Source organism: Chiloscyllium plagiosum, chromosome 23 (assembly GCF_004010195.1).
Source record: "Chiloscyllium plagiosum isolate BGI_BamShark_2017 chromosome 23, ASM401019v2, whole genome shotgun sequence".
Taxonomy (NCBI): Eukaryota; Metazoa; Chordata; class Chondrichthyes; order Orectolobiformes; family Hemiscylliidae; genus Chiloscyllium; species Chiloscyllium plagiosum.
In genome coordinates, this window is record NC_057732.1 from 42,214,123 (window position 1) to 42,232,260 (window position 18,138).

Here is an 18,138-nt window from a genome sequence, read left to right on the forward strand (position 1 = left end):
GTCCTCTACATCTCCAATTTTGGTGTCATCTGCAAACTTGCTAACTATATCGCCTATGTTCATATCAAATCATTTATATAAATGACGAAAAGTAGTGGACCCAGCACCGATCTTTGTGGCTCTCCACTAGTCATAGGCCACCAGTCTGAAAAACAACCCTCCACCACCATCCTCTGTCTTCTACCTTTCAGCCAGTTCTGTATCCAAATGGCTCCAGAACTCTGGCGCTGGTGGGATTTGAACCCAAGCCGCTTGGTCCAGAGGGTGATGTGCTACCACTGCATCACAATAGCCCTCTTTTGTCTGCAGGAATATATTTATCCCTCAACTAGTTGCAGTTAGCACAAGATCTGATTGGTTGATATTAGTTGGTATGAGCAGTGTAATCTTTTGGGTTCTCAACACTTTTCTTCATGCATTCATGGGATATGGGTGTCACTGGTGGGGCCAGAATTTATTGCCCATCTTTAATTGCAGTTGAGAAGATGGTGGTGAGCTGCCTTCTTGAACCACTGCAGTCCATTTGGTGTAGGTATACCCTTAGGAAAATGCCCTTAGGAAACGAGTTCCAGGATTTTGACCCAGTGACAGTGAGGGAGCAGCAATATATTTATTTCCAGGTCAGGATGGTGAGTGGCTTGGATTGGAGCTTGCAAGAGGTGGTGTTCCCATGTATCTCCTGCACCTGTCCTGCTTGATGCTGGTGGATGTGAGTTTGAAAGGTGCTTTCTAAGACGCTTTAGTGAATTTCTGCATTGTGTAGATGGTACATACTGCTGCTAATGTGTGTCAGTGATGAAAGGTTGTGAATCTGGTGCCAATCAAGCAGGTTGCTTTATCCTGGATGGTGTTGAGCTTCTTGAGTGTTGTTGGATCTGCACTCATCTAGGCAAGGGGTCAAGTACGTGGAGTGCATTGTATTGTTTCACATTCTCTGTTTCAAGGGGAACATTTTTGGAGCTCTTTAGGGGAGCGAGATGTGATGGTGAATACAAAATCAAATTATTTGATTTCATTCTGGTGCAACCAATTTTTCAAAAAGACTTCTCTGAAGCAAATGTTATAAGACTCAAAGCAATATTGCGGGGTCATACTGGAGGATTTATTACCTACACACTGAAGGGGGCAGAAATGTCTTACTTCATCAATAATGTTGAATGTTTCATTGGGTGAATCCTGCCTGGCACTTTGCCAAAAAAAGTAGACACCATGGAAAGAAAGTCATCTGAGGAACAGATTTTGTTCGGGCAATGGGATGGGCTAAAATAGTAATTTATTCCATTTACAATGGATGATGAACATTGATTTAATATTGTTGTTGAGAAACCTTTAATTTAACCATTGCCTCTCTATTTTCTTTGCAGCCAGTTCCCATTGATGACAGCTTCTGCGGACTGGACATTAATGCTCCTTTAGGTGGCTCCACTCTCATGCAGGGCATCCCCCTGTTCTCTGAGGACCGAGACCGAATGAGCTCAGTGATTTCTTATGTTTACAACGACCACTCACTGGTATTTGTGGGGACTAAGAGCGGCAAGCTGAAAAAGGTAGGAGAAGCTGGCTTTCCCCAGGGAGTTACTTTGATGGTGTGTGAAACAATGTGTACACCCAAGTAGTTTAGTGCTTTTATTGTTTTGTTGTTCCAAGTTGTCCATTTGCTGTAGATGCACTTTCAGAATAGTTTCTTTTATCACAACCAGCAGAATTTATGACAAAGTTAGTGCTTGTAGACTGCGAGATGGTTTTGTTGATCATTGAAATGAAACAAAACAAATATTTTTGGGGCAGGATTCACACTCGACTGGTACGTTGCCCTCCAGTGGGTTAGTGACTGAGAGGTTGTTTTTAGTTATTTTCAATCAATGTGCTCAGTCACGTTATAACACCAGCCTGGAGTAGGTGAAATGTGGCAGGGTAAACTGATCAGCGATATTTTGTTTTTTGCCTACATGTTGCCATCACTCTGTTCCAACAAACAATTTGAATGTCAGCTCCTCAAGGCAGCTGAATGGACAATTCCTCGGGTAGATTTGTTTGCATGTCTCAGCTTGCTCTGGTTAGATTTGGCACTGCAGCTTGCTGTTTGGATGGGTTTAAAGGAATTGAACAATGGAAACGGTGGGGAGGTGTTCACACCTGGTTCCAAAGGGAGCATGCTGCTGTGTTGTACTGTGTCCAAACCTGGGGGGTCTTGACTGCTATAATCTCAGCCACTCCAGCTGCTCGTTACCTTGTCTGGCCCCACTCTGCAGAAGTACTCACTTTGTTTGGGAGCAGGTTACAGTGCACTCTATTCAAGTCTTATACAGCACAGTGATTATCATTATAAGTCTAAAGCAGCTGGATACTTTCCACGGGGGTGCAGATGCTCTCCAGTACATGTGCAAGAAGGTAACCTGGAAACCAGGCAGGATTAATGTGTCTCAAGTTGAATAGCTCATACGTAGTACAGAAGAAACATTTAAAACTGATAACCCTGTATACGTCTTAGTTGAGTTAATGTATGTGCTTGCACTATTCACAGATAGTTGTACACGTGGAAAAACACGCTTGAGGTAAGACACTGGGTCAGAGGGCAGAAATTGGAATTTCCCATAATTCTGATGGTCTGCAAAATCTAGGCAGAAAACGGAAGTGTAGCTGTTACCAGGCAGGCTGAGAGAGAAATTCAATGTGATTAACCAAGAGCATTGTGAAGTAGATCACTGCTGCAGTCAGTGTGATGTATGTTTTCTCTCTCAACTTTAATTATGTTTAAAAAATACTTGTTTCTCCTTGTCTCTCTTGACTAGGGAATACATAGGTTAGCAAATCTTATCCCCCAGAGAGGTTTGAAGAGATGACATCCCTGTCTCACAGCTGGACAGTGATGCTTGTTTGGCCCATCGAGGACTGCCTTGCAGCTTCATGCTAATCTATGAGTTCCCTGACAACACACAGATTCATCATGTTGTCATTGGACGTTTCAGTATGTTAAAGGCACTATCAATTGTTTGGACCACTTCAACAATTAGAATGATCATGGGTATGATCATTCAAAACTAACTGTTCTCAAAGAAAACTGTCCCATCCTATTTGCAAGTTAAAAGGAATAAAGGAGGTCAGTCAGGGAGCAGAATGGAAGTTTGTTTAGCAAGTCATCATTTTCAGAATAATAGTTTTTATTTTTGAAGTTTTAATTTAGATTTGACTTATTGAAACTGAAAAATTACCACCAAAATGGGATATTTTGACATTACACTGGAATATCTGAGCAGCCCATGTGATTGAGAATTGACTTCGGATGATTCAGAAGGTTGAAATAAGATGTACTTTAATGCTCTCTTGGGTTCTTTGTCATAGAATAGCATCGTTATAGTGTGGAAGCAGACCATTAAGCCCATCGAGTCCACACCAACCCTCTGAAGAGCATCCGACCCAAACCCATTTCAATCCCTATAACCCTGCATTTCCCACACCTCCCAGAATAAAGAGTCGTTAGTTCATGGAATGCCCTGCCAGTAACAGTGGTGGACTCTCCCTCTTTATGGGCATTTAAGAGGGCATTGGATAGGTATATGGAGGATAGTGGGTTAGTGTAGTTTAGGTGGGCTTGGATCGGCGCAACATCGAGGGCCCAAGGGCCTGTACTGCGCTGTATTCTTCTATGTTCTATGTTCTATGTTCTAATACTATGGGCAATTTAGTGTGGTCAATCCACCTAGCCTGCACATCTTTGGACTGTGGGAAGAAACCAGAGCACCCAAGAGGAAACCCATGCAGACACAGGGAGAATGTGCAAATTCCATGTAGACAGTCACCCAAGGGTAGAATTAAACCTGGGTCTTCAGCACTGTGAGGCAGCAATGCTAACCACTGAGCTACCATGCCATCTGTAACACATAGGAGCAGAAAATAGGCCATTCAGCCCATTGAGTCTGCTCCACCATTCAATCATGGCTGATAGGTTTCTCAACCCCATTCTCCCGCTTTCTCCCCATAGCCCTTGATCCCCTTGACAATCAAGAACCTATCTATCTACACCTTAAATATACTCAAAGAGCTGGCCTGCGCAGTCTTCTGTGGTAATGAATTCCATATATTTATCACTCTCCGGCAGATGGAGTTTCTCCTTATTTCTATTCTAAAAGATCTTCCCTTTACACCACCCTGGGCCCTCAGGTCATAGTCTTTCCTACCAATGGAAACATCTTCCCAACATCAACTCTGTTCAGGCCATTCAATATTCTGTATGTTTCAGTTAGACCCTCCCCCCTCAGCCTTCTAAACTCCATCGAGTATAGATCCAGGGATCCTCAAACATTCCTCATATGTTAAGCTTTTCATTCCTGGGACTAGTCTCATGAACTTCCTCTGAACTCTCTCCAGGGCCAGTACATCTTTCCTGAGATATGGGGCCCAAAACAGTGCACAATACTCCAAATATGGTCTGACCAGAGCCTTATAGAATCTCAGAAGAAAATCTCTGCTTTTATGTTCAAGTCCTCTCAAAATAAATGCTATCATTGCATTTGCCTTCCTGACTACTGACTCAACCTGCAAGTTTACCTTGAAAGAAACCTGGACTAAAATTCCCAAGTCTCTTTGCACTTTTCTCCCTATTTAGAAAAACGTCTATGCCTCTATTCTTCCGTCCAAAATGCATGACCTCACTTTTTCCCACGTACTCCATCTGCCACTTCCTTGCCCACTCTCCTAACCTGCCCTAATCCTTCTACAGCCTCTTCGCCTCCTCAATGCTACTGTCCCTCTACCTATCTTTGTGTCATCTGCAAACTTAGTCAGAGTTCCCTCAGTTCCTTCACTGAAAAGTTGTGGTCCCCGCACTGAGCCTTGCGGAACATCACTTGTTACTGGCTGCCATCCTGAGATGGACCCTGTTATGGACCAGGCCAGACCCCCTCAAAACATTTCAAGAAGGTAGACCCAACCGTAACTTTTATAGTTGTTTTAAGCAGGTGTTAAGTGTATGTACCAGGAGTGATACAGCTGTCCCAACCACTTGGTTTTAAACAAAGCAGAATTTATTTCTACACATACAAAAGAGAACAGTATATAGAAAAACATAACTTATCTGAAAACCCAGTTGACTCCAAAGCAACTTAATGATGCTGTTCCAAATACTTGTAACAAAACATAAACACCTCCTCAGCAAGCATAGGTAAAATCAAACACAGGTTCTTACAGGAGAGATGGCAGAGAGAGAGAGAGAGAGAGAGAGAGAGCATCAGCATGGAGCTGTTTCTTTGACCAGCAGCCTCAAAAAACTGACTGCTTGCTAAAACCAAACCAAACTCTGAACTGGGAGAACTGGCCACTCCCCTTTCATTGTACAACTGTTTTAAAGGAAAGACTTAAAAGCATTCTCAAGTAGGTAAACTCAGACATATTGGAACCTCTGATTTTACAACCCCTCTGAAAAAACCCAAGGACACCATAACCTTGTTAAAGAAGCAGCATTGTCACAACCCTTTTATCCGAAGTCTCTGCTTTCTGCTAGACAGCCAATCTCCTATCCATGCTTACACCTTGCCTGTAACACCATGGACTGTTATCTTACTTTATTAGCCTCCTGTGTAGAACCTTGTCAAAGGTGTTCTTGAAGTCCAGGTAGATAACATCCATTTGGTTCTCCTTCGTCTAACCTGCTAGTTACTTGAAGAATTCTAGCAGATTTGTCAGGCATTATCTCCCCTTGATGAAACCACGCTGACTTTGCCATGTTTTAACATACACTTACAAGCATTCAGAAATGTCATCCTTCACAATGGATTCCAGGATCTTGCCCATGAGCAAGGTCAACCTAATTGCTCCCTTTGTGCTGCCCCATCACATTCTACTTCTCCCGGTTTAAGAATAAACCTATCTTTGAAACCATTATTGCTGCAGAAGTCGACTTAATTCCAGCATTAGGTGATGAGACTCCCTGTAAGCGCAATTAATATGCAATTTTTAAAGTGGAGAATTGAGTTAATCTACAGGGGGCCTGAACCAAGTGACTTGAATGTGGAAAAGGGATGTTATCCTAAAAGGTTTATATGCTCAATTGGAGTGCAAGACTAAATTAATCCCTCTGTTTTATTTTCTCTGATTACTGAGTGATATCTAGATTCTGCTTCTAAGTCAAGTAACAAATATTTAATTTTGAGCTAATTTTAATGACTCTCAAGTGTCAAGATTAATTGTGTTTTGAGATTTCATTGACAGCATCTCGCTTTTATGGTGATTAATGTCTGGAGGTTTCCATTATTTGATTTACATATTAAATAGAGACTCATTTAAAAAAAACAGGTTTGTTAGAGCAGAACTGTTCCTCATCTTAGATTGGCCATCATGCCGGCATTTGGAATGAGTTCTTTCTTGATTGAAATTTTTGTCTTGGAAAAGAATGGAATAGGTGAGAGGAATCTTTGTGTAATGTACCACAACACTGATTGTGTAGTGAGATATAACATATGTAGGAGAGAAAACCACCTCTGCTCGCCATCCTGTCACCACTGGCCCTGCTTTGTTCTACAAGTTTTGTCATGATAAATAAATGTTTTCCTGACCCCATGTACGTGAACTACACAGATACAAGTGGGCACACATTTGTTTTGAAGCTAAAATTGCAGGGCGGTGAGGGAATAGCAGGGGCTTTGGGAAAACTGGATAGGTGTTTTAAAACAACTGGCACAGACTTAATGAGCTGAAATGACCTTTCTGTTTGACATGATTCTACAAAAGGCTCACATCCATGCAGGGTCCTCTACTTGTCATCTAACCTCATGCCTGGGAACTTTCATCATCACTCTACAGCAGTAATTTGTGTAAGACACTGACTGTAACAGCATTGCTTTTAAACATGCTTTCCATATCTCACTCAACAATTAGGAAGCTCTTTCAGCTGCTACTAATTGGTGCTAGTGATTAGTATGCTTTTTAAACTTTTAAAAATGCCTTGTCGGGGGCAATAAAGCCTTCCTGAAAATTACTGCAGAAGGAACACAGCTTAGTTTAGCGCAAGGTGTTTCAGTAAATACGTCACCATGTAACTCTGTTTATACAGTACATGTCATGTACCTGACAGTGATGCTTGTTGATTTTTTTTTAAAAAAGCTGATGGAGTATTTGTACAAGTACCTGATCGAAGAGTGTTGACTGTTTTCAGATCTTGTATCTGCTCTTCTTTCTCCCAATGGTCAGATGAACGGGTCAAATAGAGATTGAAGCCCCCATTTTGAAATATTCAGGCCAACCATCTATTTTGCAGCTAATGCCAAATGACCTTTCCTGAAGATTTTTAAGGCTTTTTTGGGATCAGAGATGCAGAATCACAGGATAATTATAGTAAAGAAGGATGCTATTAAGCCCAACATGTACGCACAGTTCCTGAAACAAGCATCATTACTTAGTGCCAATCTCTTTTCTCCTCTTGCACACTATTTCCATCCAAATAATCAAGAGGGGATTACTTACAGGAGGCACCATACCTCCCCTATCTCTGCCAAGCTTCCATAACTTTCCACGTTGTACCTCTGGTGCCCAGTACTTGTGCATCGCTTTGGTTCACTCAGAAGGTGGTTAATGGTCTCCAGTTAAAACCTGCAACATGCAGCTGGATGTTGTTCCATGGTCCTTTGGTAGTATCCATTTTTGGTTGGTGAGTCTGGCTAGCAGGCTTTGATTGTTGGGCTGCAATAGTTGAGCCCACACTGTGTTGGCCCTTTTCCAGCAACAGTTATATGACGGCCTTGGCTAGAACATTTGTATTTCTTAGTCTCCTTTTCCACCTTCCCACCCCCACCTTATAAATGAGGGCAACTTGAATTCAAACTTAGTATCCTCATCACTCTCTGACTGATATCAACTTACCTGGGACCTTTGACTGTTTATGATTGAATCTTGCTTTGCTTTGCTGCTTAGTGATCCTTGCTGTAAGGCCATATTGCATCAGGCTATAGTCAGAATCGGAGTCAAATAGCCTGTTGGCACTTACATGTGAACTTTAAACATACAGTTCCCTGTATCGTGCATCCCAATAAGAGTGCATTTATTTACTGATAAGTTTTAGAAACAAGTAGAAAGGGTGATGGCTTATTTGGCAATGCTGGTGAGCTGTGTAGTTTCACTTTGGGTTGGAAAAAGAATCAAATCATTAATTAACCTTCGAGAGAGTGGGAAATGAGAAGTACTATTGTTTGTCCATTCACTAAAACAGGGGGCATTTTGTTCTCTTAAGGCCAGCTATGATTGCCCTTCAGTTAGGAACTGATCGAATAGCTTGAAGTGGGAAAGGAAAGGTGATAAATGTCAATTTTTACTTGGGCATAAAGAAAATTGGGAGATATTTGAGCTTCTCAATTTTTTAAAGGAGGTGCTTAAGAGGTGATTCTTATAGTGATGCACAAGATCATGAGCTTAATAGATAAGGGAGATCTGAAATGCCACCCCAATTTGTGGGCGGCACGGTGGCACAGTGGTTAGCACTGCTGCCTCACAGTGCCAGAGACCTGGGTTCAATTCCCGCCTCAGGCGATTGACTGTGTGGAGTTTGCACGTTCTCCCCGTGTCTGCGTGGGTTTCCTCCGGGTGCTCTGGTTTCCTCCCACAGTCCAAAGATGTGCAGGTAAGGTGAATTGGCCATGCTAAATTGCCAGTAGTGTTAGGTAAGGGGTAAATATAGGGGTATGGGTGGGTTGCGCTTCGGCGGGTCGGTGTGGACTTGTTGGGCCGAAGGGCCTATTTCCACACTGTGATGTAATCTTTAAGCCACGACAATAGGATCAAGAGATGCAGGAACAATGTAGAGAAAGACCCTTCTTGAGGGCACTCTGCAATTGGGAATGAATACTGACCTTGTCATTGATGCATAGTTCCCATTTTTAAAATCTGATATTTGTACAGTTGAATTCCGTAGTTAACTGAATTATAAAATTGCATGTACTGTTTACAAACTGTGAATGTCTCAACAATAGCATATTCATTTTCTAAATACCTGGTGCTGAACAGTCATTCAACAACATGATTGCGATTTGATTAAAGGACAATGACAGTAGGAGTGTGCTATTAAATTCCCTTGGTATGAAACAAAGCAAAAATACTCTAGGGCTGATTGATTGCATTTTCCTCCTTCCTAACCAGCCCATCCATGCAGATGTGTACTCACAGGGTAGACAAGAATGGTTAATGATGTTAATCATCTTGATAATGTATACCTATGCAGGGCATTGTTTAATTAGTACTTAGTCTCTCTTTCAAAATTGCTCCATTTGGAAAGGGAGAATGCGGTATCTTTTGAAACGCCAGAGGCTTACTGTGGCCAGTGTTCAATATCATTCCATAAACCCAAACTTTAATTTGACTCAGTTTCTAAGTTTCTTATTTAGGGGGCTATTTGGTACAATTTGATTCATTGTAAATAGCTAGCTCACTTCAATGGTTAGATCTGTGCCCAGGCGATGTTACCTAGAGAAGGAGACTGTAATGTCCACTGCTAAACTTCAGGCCATTTATTTTATCATGAAGAAACCCTGGGACAAGGACTGGACATCTGGCTGGGTGCTTGAGAACCATTGATGAGATGAAACTGATTGGGTCAGTGAAGAGCACGGGAGCACACTTGTATTTCTTGATTTTACACTTCAAGGATTTGAGACCCTATGATGGAAGCACTCGGTTAAAATCAGCCCTTTGGTGAAAAGTCAGATGACGGCATGGGCCCAGTATTTAATAATCAGGGAGGTCATTGCACTGTAAGCTTCTAAGAGGGGTTGGTGGAGGGGAGTGGGGCAAGTGTTCTATTCTTGCCTTCAACCTTCCTTTGCCTCAAACCCTTCAAGCCAGGGTTTTCCGATCAGCTTCATTGCTGAATCTAGTGCAGAGTGCAGTGCCTGACCCTGAGCAATACTTGGGTGAATGCCCATTGATCTTGATCAGAGAATTATTGTATCAGCTCAAGTGCTTGTGATTTTATGGAGATTGTGACTATTTCTGCAGTACTGCTGGCCTAGCTATGCCCAGTTTATTTACTCAACATCCACATTGGGAAGTACATGCGCCTGCTTTGGATGTCATACTTCTAATAATAGAATAAATCATTGGGACTTGATATGATCTACCTCTGAGGTTTTTCTAACTTACAGCTTGGTTTGTGTATGTGTATGAGTGGTGGGCAGCTGTTGCTATGCTCAAATTTACCAGTAGAACTGACAAGTGATGTTAATAAGATCCAAACACCACAAACAAGCATTTATATAGCACCTTTTATCTAGTAAAACATTTCCAGGAACTTTACAGTGGCTATTAATAAATCATAATTTCTCACCAATGCTCAAAGCTTGACAGCATCCAGGCCAATGCTGCCACTTGATTGGTGCAACACATACATTCACTTCCTCCACCATTAAAGCTGAGTAACAGCAGTGTATGCAATCTATAAGGTGCAGTGCAAAAATTCACTATGGTTCCTGAGATAGCAGCTTCCAAACTCAAGAACGTTGCCACCAAGAATATCAAGGGCAGCAGATCCTTGGGGAAATGGACCATCTACAAGTTCCCCTCCAAGCCACTCACCACCCTGACTTGGAGTATATTGCCATTTCTTTTGTGTTGCTGGGTTAACATCTTGGAACATTCTCTCTAAACCAAAATATGATCCGACCTAAAACAAAAGGACTAGCAGTTCAAGATGACAGCTCACCGCCACCTTCACAACAGCAATTGGGGATGGACAATGCATGTTAGCCCAGCCAGCAACACTAACATCTCATGAATGAACAAAGAAACAAATTAGGATGGGTGACAAAAACAAAAGCTTGGTCAATTGGCAACTTTTAAGAAGCATCCTTTATATGAGGGAGAGATGTCGTGAGGGTATTCTGCAGCTTGAGACCTACATTTCCCTTTGACACTTGGCCAGTTGGAGGTACCAAGAGTACATGTAGTCTCTTTGGAATTGGATATTAGATTGAAATTCATGCTTCAGGAAAAAATGTGGGAAGAGTCTGGAGAGGGATTCGAGAATGAGAATCTTATTTTTCCTCCTAATAGCTGTGGAAAGTGGGGGTGAATGATATTTTCAAGTTTAAGGTGATAGTTTTTTGATAAACTTGTGCATCAAGGGAACCAAGGCTGACAGGTACATAAAGTTGAATACAATTGACCAGTAGAATCAGCTTGAGGGGCCAAGTGGCCAATTCCTGTTATGTTCTTGGCTATTACTGCCACCTTGCCTGGAGGTGACAATGGAACCAGTATTGAGGTTCTTTGACATGATCTGATGAAGGGATGGTCGAGAGTGAGACAGCAGACAGTTAATGTTTGCTAATTCAGTGTAAATTTTAAAATGGGAAGTTTGACGTGTAACTTTGATAACCCCACAGAACAATTTTTAGCAACATTTACAAGAATAGTTCACATTTAAACAGCCTGATTACCAATTATAACCTAAAGCCAGAAAGTGAGAAAACAGCATTCCAACAAGGACCTAATAAATTATTTATACAAAGCAATTAGCGTACCCAAGGAAACATGATGCCTTGTTGCAACGTAGATGAGTGAGAAGGAATGTTTTCTACTTGTGGGGTTGACCTCACTATCCAAATTTGAGAACTATTAGATTTCCAAGAGCTAAAATTCATCAAGAGGCAACTTAGATCTAAGGTTAAAATCAACTAGGTAAAAACAATGACTGCAGATGCTGGAAACCAGATTCTGGATTAGTGGTGCTGGAAGAGCACAGCGGTTCAGGCAGCATCCGAGGAGCAGTAAAATCGACGTTTCAGGCAAAAGCCCTTCATCAGGAATAAAGGCAGAGAGCAGTCAATACCTCATTTCAATCAGCCTCTCTGTCAGAAATTATTTAGTATAAAGAGAGACTGTAGAAAAACATTGTTTCTTCAACACTTGAGAGGTGATCTTGTACTAAAAGGATTAGGGCAGGTTAATCCTGAGCTTATTTTCCAAACTGAACGTTGGCATCCGAACAAAAGAATGTAGGTACCAATTGATATGAGACATGTTACTCACTGGGGTTAATCAGACTGGAGGAAGGCAACTTTAGCTTGAACTATTTACAAACGCAAGACTGTCCTTTTCAGAAAAGGCTGAACCAATCAGGCTTCTTTTTCTCTAGCAGACGGCAGTGACGTATCCTGCTAAAGGTGTTCAGAATACCTGAAGTGTTTGACAGAGTAGAAATAAAGGGTTGCTTCAACTTGTGGGTGAGACCAGAACTAGGGGCTGTATACAAAAGTTGGTAACTAATATATCCAAAAAAAATTCAGGAAAACCTCTTTACATAGACAGTGGTTAGAATATGGAGTTCATCCTCTCAAAGCATTGATAAATAGCGTGGAATCCACATGAGTGAAAGGAACAGAAAGGCCTGTTAATAGGACGAGATGAAGTGGGATGGAGTGGGAGGGGGCTTGTGTTGAGCATACTCTCCACCTACTGTTGGTTTGAATACCCAGTTTCTGTGCTATCTGCTCACTACAACTATGTTTAGGAATAATGCTGATAAGCTAATAAAGGTTAGATTGGTTCATGACTTGGTGTCTCTTTTTTGTGCAAGGAAGTTTGGCACTTTTAGCTTTTGAAAGTAGAAGTATTTCCTGACTTCACTTTCGAAACTTTGGCTCTAACTTTTTTTAGATTATGCCCCTTGACCTAGACTCCGCATCTAGCAGCAACAGTTTCTCTCTGTCCAACCTGCCTATTCATTCCCCTTTAAAAATGTGAAAACTTTGATTAAAATCATCCCTTCACCTGCACTTCATGGAATGCTATCCTAGTTTGTGTAATCTCTTTGTAATTTAACCCTTGGAGTCCAAAACCCACTATCCTACCTAAGTGGGCTCAGGACTGTTCACTATACTCCATCTGTGATCTGTTTACAGCTTTGTAAGACTTTGCATAATTTCTACCTCCTTGCATTCCAGTCCAATAGATAGTAAGACCAGCATTCCATCAGTCTTTTTTTGGATCAGCTCATGACATTTCAGTGATCTATATACCAGTCTCCTAAGTCTCTTTATCCATTTACACCATTTGGGAAATATTCTGATATCTCTTTTTTTAGGTTTAAGGTGATCATCACATTGACCCACATTGCAATCCAGTTGCCATGGATTTTCTTGCTTGCTTAATTTATTAAAAACTGCTTTGTGATGTAATGCTTCCATTCACACATCTTACAGTCCTCTTATTTTTTCGATTTATGGATTTGTCATATGTCAAAGTCATTAATCAATGCCATAATTAGCTGCGGCCCTAATACAGATGTCTGCATGACACCACCAATCCCATGTGGAAAGGAGAGGAGAAGCTAGACTTGTATTTTAAATTTAAAGACATCTATGTTGGCATGAAAGCTGAGCAAGCTGAAGTGAACTGGCATATTAAGCTGGGAATAGATCAATAGAAGCAGATAGATATAGGATAGATGTCAGAGGTCTGTTCTTTACTCAGAGAGTAGTAAGGGCGTGGAATGTCCTGCCTGCAACAGTAGTGGAGTCATCAACTTTAAGGGCATTTAAATGGTCATTGGATAAACATATGAATGATAATGGAATAATGTGGGTTACATGGGCTTTAGATTGGTTTCACAGGTTGGCGCAACATCAAAGGCTGAAGGTGTACTGCGTTGTAATGTTCTATGTTCTATTTCAGAACACTCAGAATAAATATATTCCTACTATATAGGAAAATTCTAAAGGGAGAGCTTGCCATAGATGGTCAACTAGAGAAGTTAGGAAAAGCATCAAACTTGATTTGCAAAGATAATTTGTAGCTTAGATGTTTGATTAGAATGTAAAAAAATGGATTGCATGACTGGAAGATTTATCAGACCTAAAAGACAGAATGTAGGAAGAAGTTCACTACAAATGTAAAAATGAATGGGTTGTCTAATGAGGATTGATTGGACAGGCTGGGCTAATTTCCACTGGGGTTTCCAAGGGTGAGAGTTGACTGATGTGCACAACATCCTTGGAAAAGAGCAAGTAACAGTAGAAAGTAAGAATGGGGAGAAAATAATAGATAACAAGAAAATGGTGAATGAAATGGACAAATAGTTTGCTTCTGTCTTTAGGGTAGAGGATACAAAATGCATTTCAGTAAGAGCTTTAAGTCAGGGGATGGAAGGGAGACCAAACCTTAATAAATTTATAATGATCAGAAAAATGGTACAAAGAAATGTGATGGAGCTGTGGGCTGATGAATGTTCAGGTCTCGACTGACTTCAGATTAGGGATTCATAAGCTGTGCTTAATGAGATAACAGATGCATTGATGTCAGTTCTCTAAAATGCCTGAGATTTGGGAAAGGTTCCATCAGACTGGAAAGTAAGAGATATAATCTTTTGAGTCAAAAAGGGAGGGAGGCAGGAAACAGGAAATCTCGGGCCAGTTAGCCTGATGTCTGTCATTCGGGAAGTGTTACAATTGATCATTAATGACTGGGCACTTGGGAAAATTCAAGGTAATCAGGAAGAATCAGCACATATTTGTGAACGGAAAGTCATGTGTTACCAATTTGTTAGATATCTGAGGAGTAATGTGCTGTGGATAAAGAGCAGGTAGTAGATATGCTAAACTTGGATTTCTAGAAGGCACTTGATAAGGTGTCACCTCAAAGATTCAAGGGGAAAATAAAAGCTGATGGTGCAGGCTTACAATTCTGGCATGGATTGAAGATTGGCTGGTAGAAAATAGTGTGCACAAAATAGGTCCTTGTCTGAGTGGTAGAATTTGCTGAGTGGAGTCCTACATGGGTCTTTTCGCTGGTTAGATGTTTGGAATGAGTGGGTTGTCTAATGAGGATTGATTGGACAGACTGGACGTGTTCTCACTGGAGTTACAAAAGGTGAGAGATGATGACTGAAGTGCATAAGATCCTGGATGGTCTTGACAAGGTGAATGTGGAAGGATATTTTGTCTTGTGGGTGAGCTTACAAATAAGACCACTGTTTAAAAATTAGAGGTCACCGTTCTAGGGCAGAGGAGAAATGTTTTTGCCGATTGTATAACTTTGGAATTCCACCACAGGTGGGGATGGGAGCTGGGGTGCAGAGGTCAGTGAATATTTTTAAGGCAGGTGGAAAGATTCTTGTTAGACTGGGGAATTGAAGGTTATTGGAGTGAATTAGAATGTGGCGTGTAAAACTGAGACCGATCAGCTCTGATTTTATTGAATGGCAGGGTAGACCCAAGAGGCCAGATGTTCTGCTTCTGCTCTCATTGCTCATGTCCTGGGACTTAGGAAGACCTGCGCATTAGCACAACTCTTGTCTCCTGCTGTTTGGTCCATTTCCAAACCAGCTTCCTGAGTGATTTTATCAAATGCCTTCCAAATGTACATTTAAATAACCTCTGTGGATGTTCCCTTACCTACTAGTTTAGTCACCTCTTCAAAAAGAAAATTCCGTCACGCTCATCAGTCAAGACATACATTTTGTAAATTCAGTCTGGCTTCATCTTTTCAATGTTTTCTGTAAATCTGTCCTTCATCTGGACTCTGGTAATCCCTTATAAGAGACATTAAGCGATCTGGCTTGAATTCCCTGGATTGTCCCTCTCTTACCTTTCTTAAATAGTAGAATGAAATGTGGCTTTCTGATCCAAAGGAAAAGCTTCTGAATTTGAGTCTTTTGGAGTCTCACAGTTATTGTCACCCCCACCTTCCTTTAACATCTTGGAATAGAAACCAGCTGAGGACTTGACACCTGTTAATGCCATTACCTTCTCCTTTATTACTTTGTTTATTTTGAGTACCTGTCCCTGATTGATTATAATTTCCTCTGCCATAATTACCCTTCCTCTTCTGTAAATATTCTGCAAAGTACTTATTCAATATAGTGACCACTTTTTGTGACTTGACAGCTAAGTGGTTAGCTGTGTTGCCTCACAGCTTCAGAGACCTGGGTTCGATTCCAGCTTCAGGTGACTGTCTGTGTGGACTTTGCAAATTCTCCCCCGTGTCTGCGTGGGTTTCCTCTCACTGTCCAAAAATGACCAGGTTAGGTGGATTGACCATGCTAAATTGCCAGTAGTGACCAGGGATGTGCAGCTAAGGTGGATGAGCATGGGAAATGTAGGATTAATGAATTATTAATGTATTAATGAACCAGATGGGCTTTTAAAAACAATAACTGATATTGGTAGTGATAAATAATCTGATTAGCTTTCAATTCCAGATTTTATTTATGAATGAATTTGAATTCCACCAGATGGATGGGTTTGAGTGAATGTGTATTGAGCAGGGTCTTTGGATTATTAGTCCACTGACATTACTACTATTTCACCATCGTCCACTGTGACCTTCCCCTTTTTAAGGTGAAAAAGTTGTCCTGCTCAGGTGTTCAGATACTCATCACTACATATCTGATTCTCTCGCAGCAATTTAAATTCTTGGCTGCTAAAACGAGGCCTTTGTTTTATGTTTTGAGAGTGTGGTGCTGGATGACTCTCCTGCTCCACGGATGCTGCCTGACCGGCTGTACTTTTCCAGCACCACACACTTCAACCCTGATCTTCAGCATCTGCAGTCCTCACTCATTCTGAGGGTTGGACGTGGGTGTGTGTGAGGTGAGATTTGCTGCTTTCTCATGGACAACTCTTACTGACCGCGAGAATCCCTCATCCCTAAACACAAAATATAAACTTCACCATGCAACAGTATTTTTTAACATTGCAACACTATTGTGGTAGATCCTCACATGAGGGGGGATCCTTCAGCCCAGGGGATCCTCCAATGTTTGCCAGTGTGTGTAGAGAGTACCCAGCTTATGAAACTGAGTGCATGGTGGCACTACCAGATTTAAAACACAATATTTCTTTATTAATTGACTTCAAAGTGTAGACTGTTGTAGAAATCTCAGCCGACAGACTAGCCGCTGTTCTATTTGCATGTTTTGAATTTTTTTTGTACTGAAGCTATGGCTTCCATCTGAATCCACAGTTCTGAGAATTAACTCTTTCTGTCCCAGTGAATGGATTCCTTCTTTTCCAGTGAATTGCCAACATTGCCTCTTGCTCCAATCACCTCTGTGTCCACGATAGTAGGCATTGCCTTTGTTGGATAAATGTTTGACTTCATCCCTCGACCTGACCTAAGACAATTCTGACTTCCTGCTACCTGAGATGGTCAGTGGAAAATTTTGAATCATGAGCAAGTAGTGGAGTCATTCCTGGTGTATCTTATGGTGAGTTATTATTTCCATCTTTGCCAAACTGAATGATATAAATCGTGTGAAATCTGCTTGTCAGGCTAGGGCAGGAAATAGGAGAGAACCTCAGAGAGACTGTCACATGATTATTTGGTTATTTTGCAGCCTTCCAAAAGTTCAGGCAGACCTTTGAATGTGAGTTGACGTTCAGCTGGTACTTTCACTGCTTTGTTGCTGTTGGATATCAGCTGTGGGCTCAATGGGAAAGAACTCTGAATCAGAAGGATCCGAGATTGAGAGCCATGCCAGTCACTTGAGTCCATGATCCAGGCTGGTCGTCCAGTGCAGCACTGGGAGAGCAATGTCTCTCTGGTGCAGCACTGGGAGAGCAAATTCTCTCTGGTGCAGCACTGAGGGAGCATTGGCTCTCTGGTGCAGCAATGAGAGAGCACTGTCTCTCTGTTACAGCACTGAGGGAGCACTGTCTCTCTGGTGCAGCACTGAGAGAGCACTGTGTCTCTGGTGCAGCAATGAGAGAGCACTGCCTCTCTGGTGCAGCACTGAGGGAGCACTGCCTCTCTGGTGCAGCACTGAGGGAGCACTGCCTCTCTGCTGCAGCACTGAGGGAGCACTGCCTCTCTGCTGCAGCACTGAGGGAGTACTGCCTCCCTGGTGCAGCGCTGAGGGAGCACTGTCTCTCTGGTGCAGCCCTGAGGGAGCACTGCCTCTCTGGTGCAGCGCTGAGGGAGCACTGCCTCTCTGCTGCAGCACTGAGGGAGCACTGGCTCTCTGGTGCAGCACTGAGGGAGCACTGTCTCTCTGGTGCAGCACTGAGGGAGCACTGGCTCTCTGGTGCAGCACTGAGGGAGCACTGGCTCTCTGGTGCAGCACTGAGGGAGCACTGTCTCTCTGGTGCAGCACTGAGGGAGCACTGTCTCTCTGCTGCAGCAATGAGAGAGCACTGCCTCTCTGCTGCAGCACTGAGGGAG

General features: G+C 42.0%; 1 protein-coding gene across 11 annotated transcripts in view; it reads left to right on the top strand.

Moving 5' to 3' along the window:
* Nucleotides 1-18,138, top strand: part of plxna4 (plexin A4) — a 619,179-nt gene that overhangs the window by 24,125 nt on the left and 576,916 nt on the right. For all 11 annotated transcript variants that reach the window (XM_043714044.1, XM_043714049.1, XM_043714039.1 and 8 more), the window contains exon 3: nucleotides 1,365-1,547. In XM_043714044.1, the coding sequence (XP_043569979.1) occupies nucleotides 1,365-1,547 (183 nt within the window). The remainder of the gene's footprint in view (nucleotides 1-1,364; nucleotides 1,548-18,138) is intronic.